Here is a 6,045-nt window from a genome sequence, read left to right on the forward strand (position 1 = left end):
CGTTTTCCTTCTTCCCCCCTCTCAGGTCTTTTATAAAGTGTCTCCGTGCATTACACATTTAACAATGCATTAAAAATAGGACACCATCAATCAGTCATTCAGCACCAGAGACGCAATCTACTTGTGCTACTGGGTTTTATGCCATTCTCAAGGTTTCAACAGCAGAGGGAACACGATAGACTCACTTGGAGCTGTGTATGCATGATAAAAAACACATTATTAGCCTTATAATTCAACAAATCTTTTTAGCAATAATCCTGACACACCATTGGTCAGATTTACTCTGTCTTTCCATGTCCAGTCTGTGGGGAAATTAAAGTTATGCAGCAGCCTGACCATGACAAGATGTTGGCTGATGGGTGCCAGGTTAACATCATGGCCAAAACAATGATTTGAGAACAGTGATGCATGATACAGGAAAGGTAGTAGGTAAAATCTGATGTAATGGTTCGGAGTGAGTCAGCCCCGGAGGGCGAATAGTGTGAACGGTCTGACTCCAGGCTGCTCATGCCGAAGCAGATGTTCACCCGACGACAACAGTACAAAAGACGTGCAAGACGGCATTCACCACGGCTTTATATAACCCAGCCAAAAACTTCACACAAATGCCAGAAAGTTGTGCAAGATATTACATATATTTGGCACTTGTGTTGCGATTAAATATTTCTGTCATAATGACCGGCTATATTGGGATGTTCCCTTAGGCATATGAAAAATTTAGACAATGTTGAAATATTTCTGCTTAAGTTTGCTCCATCTTCCAGGCTACAAAATTGGAATGCCCTCACAGAGCAGTTCAAGTAGTCTGTAATATCGCACACTTGAAAAAATCTGCACACATTAAAAGACATCCTCACCACACCCCCACATAAGATTATCTGACAACACAAAGGATACAAGTTAATGTCCTAATCTTCAATTTGAGGCCATTAACACGTCTCAAATTAAATGGAACAGGACCAAAAGAAGGTAGGAATTGTAAGTGGTGCAGTTTTTATGTTTTGTTAAGCAATTAACTTGGGCAACAAAACACTCTACAGGGTATAAAAGAATCATGTTAGTCAAATTAAGGATTCAAATTTCTTTATTAGCAAAAACGAGGAGTTTAATCTACATTGAGAATATGACAAAATATAAATACATTCGTCAGCATCCTTATGTGTGAGTATTTACAGACAGGTGTTTCTGGTGTTTAAGAGAGGGAATTCTTAATCATAGAGTACTTGGTTATGTTGCTGAAAATATTGTGCAGTTTAATTATAATTCACAGTGTCCTAACTTCTTTATACACTCAAAAGTATACACATGTACAAATACGCACACGATGTACAGTATTGGCAGGGCTCCATCTGTGCCGCGGCGGTGCTCTGAGGTGTTTTCTCAGGTAGAGGTGTGGTCGTGGGAGTCCAGGCTTTGATGTGGATTCTCCGAGGCCTGATCATGCATTCTGGACTTCAAAACAGACTGCACTTCGTCACGCGTAACAGCTTGAAGAGGTAGACGCCAACTGCACAGGCATGCCTGGAGGGACGCACACACACAAAAGGCGTTTGTGTAACACATATTTACGGCACAGAAAAAAAAGGGCCACATTGGAACAAATGTTGAGTGGAGAAGTGGCAGTATAAATTAACTGGAGTGAAGTAATCTCTGTTCGCTTTGACATTGTGATTTATGGTAAAAGACTAAGATGAGACATGAACAGACACAGTGTTACCTACCATCATTCTGTTTGATCTGTGCATTCTTATTTTATGTCTATTTTTAGTTTTTGTTTTTCACAAGAACAAAGGATGCTGTACTTTATCTAAAAGTTGAATGCATACTCTGTAAAAAAACAAAAAAATTCAACGCGGAAGAGGAACCTTGGAGTACTTATTTAAATGCAATGCACTGCGCTCCCCTCTGATGACAGGTAGGGTGAATCAAAGTGTATTTTGGATGTGCACTTTTTGATCTGGGAATACAATAAAATGCTTTTGAATTATTTCCCTTTTCAAAATCGCCTTGAAGCCACGTTTTCTTGCACCTTGTAAGACATCACTCTGATTCACTGACAGACTGTCTGGTAGCTTGCCAAGCATCAGGCGTGTTTTTTCCACACCATTCTCACTTATCCCCTAAAGACATTGTTTGCTCCTGTCTGCTCACTTTATAGACATGAGTCAATATGTCCTCCATGACACAGAGGGCTGATCAAAATGTAGCCTGATGATGTTCAGACATTGGCAAAACGTCACGTGTTAAATGAGTAGCAAATAAACTAAGCCCAAAACGTAGTAGCAGTAACGGTATTGTAAATCTCATTCAAATCAATGCTACTTCCAATAAGATAGAGCTGCTGTTAAGAGCAGGTAATGCAATTAAAATTTTGTTCAATCAGCATTTTATAACTAGTACTTATGTTCCAACTGAGTAATGTCAAGTCAGAATGATGTAATGGTGCAAAACCTCAAGCAATCAATGCATCCAATATTAATAAGACATTACTAAAGCACTACTAAAGTCACTTACTGGCATGTTGCAAATACAAAAAGCACAAAATTCTTCTTCAGTGATTTTTATAACTGCTTCGTTCCTTTTATTGCCCCATCAAAAATCTAAAATGTATCGCGGCTATTACGCATAAAAGTCTCGCCTAATAAATTTTAAATGTTCAGTTGAAACTATAGTTATGTGAATGAGAGTTGCAAATGATTGTACTATGTGTTTAATAACGAAGCGATAACATCTTTATATTTAAGCCAATAATGCACCATTAATCTTACCTTGAAACATCTTTTAAATCTTTTGCTGACAATATACAGAGCAATGGGGTTGATGCAGGAGTTGAGTGATGCCATGTTGATGCCAAAATAATCCAGGACTAGGAAAACACTGTAATGAAAATACTATTTAGAAAAGTAATTTGTGGACTGAGGATGAAAAAACTGAAATTTCTCATCATTTCACACCTCAGAAGTTGACACCGATTGGGATCCTTGTGATCATAAATTGTTTTTTTCAAGATTCTGCTGAGGTACAAAGGCAGCCAGCAGAGCGCAAAGACAATCACCAAACAGAAAACAGTCCTAGCAACTTCCCTTCTCTGCAGTGGGAAAGATATGATCAGTTCAGTTAAGAGTGATAGTAAAGCTATAAAGATGATTTATGTGACAAAAGGGTACTCGGAAATAACACAAGTGACAAATAACCTGCTTGGTGTGGTCGCTTAGAGCCTCAGAGTTCTTCCTCAGCATTTTCCTGGCCATGAGTGTGTAGAATATAGCGGTCCAGAGCAGAGGCATGCAGAAGTAGAAGCCGAAGAGCCACCAGTCCTTCCCTGATTTATACAGCTGTGGATAGGAAACGACATGTAACTCAGTCAGTCTATGTGCAGCATGACAGGACAAGAATCTGAGTTTGCTCTTCTATGTTGAACAATATGTTTCAGTCATACATGGCTTAATCTATGCCACTGTAGTTGTTCTGATGCATTAACTACACAATTAACCACTACTACATTCATTACTGCAGAGAAAAGAAAAGATTTACTGAGAAAAGTCTGCGAAAATAAACAATATAGATGTATATAAATGTATCTATCCAAGGTAATAACTAATCTCTCTATAATACAAAAACTACTATGTGAACTACTCTTAATGGTAGAAAAATGCTGCTACTGCTTGTTTTTGTTTTTTGAGATAGTTATAGAAATTAAAAATATTTTCAATAACTATAATAATTTAAGAGTAACGTTTGGTTAAATGAAAACAAGGCTAAATCAGTGTTTTGTCCTTAGTACATTGTCTGTACACTAACTCAATATAAAATCTCAATATAAAAAGAAATGTTGTTATCTGATGGGAACAATCACATTACCTGCATGAACTCAGAGTGTTGCATAGGATGGAGGAGGCATATTCTCAGATGTCTGCCTTTATAGTCCATGGTTATCATATCAAACCCCACCACTTCAGGCACAGCCAGAATGAGGGAAACAACCCATATCAGGGCTATTTCGACCGCTGTCCACGCTGAGACCCCGAGGCCTTTGATTCGATTCCAGGATACTACGGCACGGTATCTGCAAAATCAATATAAAAAACTGTTTTTGGCCTAGGGGACTTTTGTCTGTAAAAGTGATACATAGTTCAGCCAAAGAACATTTCAAGGGCTAATGCTAAACAAATCTATCCGCTCTGATGTAGATAGTGCAGGGAGATTGGACACTATTCTCTTGCTGAGAGCAGCTTATCTCCTTACCTGTCAACACTTAGCGCGCAGAGACTCAACACTGTGATGCCTACTGAGGTTTTCTGCACAAAGGGGACAAGTTTGCACAGCGCCAATCCAAACGGCCAGTCCTCTGCTATCAGCTGTTACCAAAACAACCACGGCTATCAGTTCAAGGTTAACTTTTAAATTGAAAAGAGAAACAGCAAAAGAACCTTGATTTTGCTTTGAACACCTCACCCTGTATGTGTTGATTGGGATGTCAATCACAATGTGGAGGAGATCTCCTAAAGCCAGGCTAGCGATAAGAATGTTGGGCCCACTTCTCATGGACTTATTTGCAGATATGATTTTTAATAAGGCTGCATTTCCCAGGATTCCGACCACAAACACAAGGAGGGAGACTGCAGTATTGACATATTTGAAGGCGTCTCTGATTCGAGCCGGCTCTGAGCACATGGGAGGCAGCGGTGCTTTTGGTCCTGCTACTCGAGGTGGATGGATTGAGCTGTTGGATTTCTGTTTTTCTTGTATTAAAAGACCAGGGGACATGGTGGTTCCAGCGAGTTCAATTACAGAGAGTGGTTGTGAATGCTGATCACTGGCTTCTCCTGTGACCAGAATATTTCCCAAACAAAGAGCAAGCAACACAGTCCACATTGTTGTTGATTTTCCTCTCCAGGCACAGAAAGGATTTGGAACTGAAAAGAAGAGTGGAAATAATTAGCACGCTGAGATTTATAACATGCGCCGCTGGTGAGGTAAAGGATTAACATTAAAAAAGCAAACATAAATAAGCCTGATACATTGTGATACACTGAATGCCAGTTTACCTTCAGAAGAACACCGCCAAATGCAGCATGAAATAGCTCTGTGTAATAACTACAAAACAGGCAAGATGTTTAACACAAAGACAGCTCTGCCATAAATGTTGGAAGCCTGGAGAGGAAAATGTGTCTTTTATAGGAGCGAGGTATTATTGTCAGCATTACTCATCGATCTGTCAGTAGTGACTGTAATTACTTCCCTTGATGCATCACCCTGTACAAAAGCATGCTGTTGAAGTGTATTGTCTGTTATCACCAAGTGAGATCATTTTATAGGTCTCAAGAAAGATTTGAAGTTACAGCTGTTTGTCCTTCTCCCAGTCTAAGGGCATTTTGTTATTTAATATAAAGATTCTCCACAAGCACATTTGAGGCAAAATGGCTCTTTTTAGAATCACCTTTCCACTCAAAGCTATTGTTCGAAAATATAATAGAATTGAAGCATATGACATTTTAGGTGAACGAGAAGCAAGGATCCTGCCGGGCAACTACAGTAGAACAATAACAAAAATGATTCAAACGGAATCATACAATATTCACTGAATGTCCTCTGGAGATTTGTTGGATGACATATTGTGTGTTTTTTAAAATGAGCCAGTCGGCAAGATTCTGCAAGAGAGAGCATCTAAGAGTGGTGAAGAAGGTGACTTCTTCCCTCGACAGCTTTATGACAACCTGCAGCGCCTGGAGGTGGAGCATGAAACATGTGACAAGCAGAAGGATCCCATTGTTAATATCATATCCGACACTTTCTCCTGCGCTCTTTTGAACATGAAAATTTGTGCTCCTCTAATGTCAAGTGACCTTCAGGATGTATGTGCTGCCACTTCCCCAAGAACAACCGATTAAAGAAAAAGAGACAGCTGAGTGGGTAGGGAGAAGTATGACATGTGCACGACTGCACATTCTACATAGTCTGCATTAGTGTCACCTTTTCTTCTATAGGGGATTCTGAGATTCGACATATCCTTCACCTGTAAAGAAAAAAAGAGGATAAGCTGGT

The 6,045-nt window shown here is 39.5% G+C and overlaps 1 protein-coding gene across 1 annotated transcript; it reads right to left on the bottom strand.

Annotated features, from left to right (window-relative positions):
• Positions 1-1,282: 1,282 nt before the first annotated feature.
• LOC117389325 (endothelin receptor type B-like) lies at positions 1,283-5,301 on the bottom strand. The gene is made up of 8 exons (XM_055230488.1): positions 5,049-5,301; positions 4,456-4,916; positions 4,246-4,358; positions 3,862-4,066; positions 3,195-3,335; positions 2,955-3,088; positions 2,769-2,877; positions 1,283-1,521 (listed from the first exon to the last, which is right to left on the bottom strand). The coding sequence occupies exons 2-8, from the start codon at positions 4,873-4,875 to the stop codon at positions 1,381-1,383; spliced, it is 1,263 nt and encodes a 420-aa protein (XP_055086463.1). The 5' UTR covers positions 4,876-4,916; positions 5,049-5,301; the 3' UTR covers positions 1,283-1,380.
• Positions 5,302-6,045: the final 744 nt, after the last annotated feature.

This window comes from Periophthalmus magnuspinnatus, chromosome 21 (assembly GCF_009829125.3).
Source record: "Periophthalmus magnuspinnatus isolate fPerMag1 chromosome 21, fPerMag1.2.pri, whole genome shotgun sequence".
In the NCBI taxonomy this organism is placed as follows: Eukaryota; Metazoa; Chordata; class Actinopteri; order Gobiiformes; family Gobiidae; genus Periophthalmus; species Periophthalmus magnuspinnatus.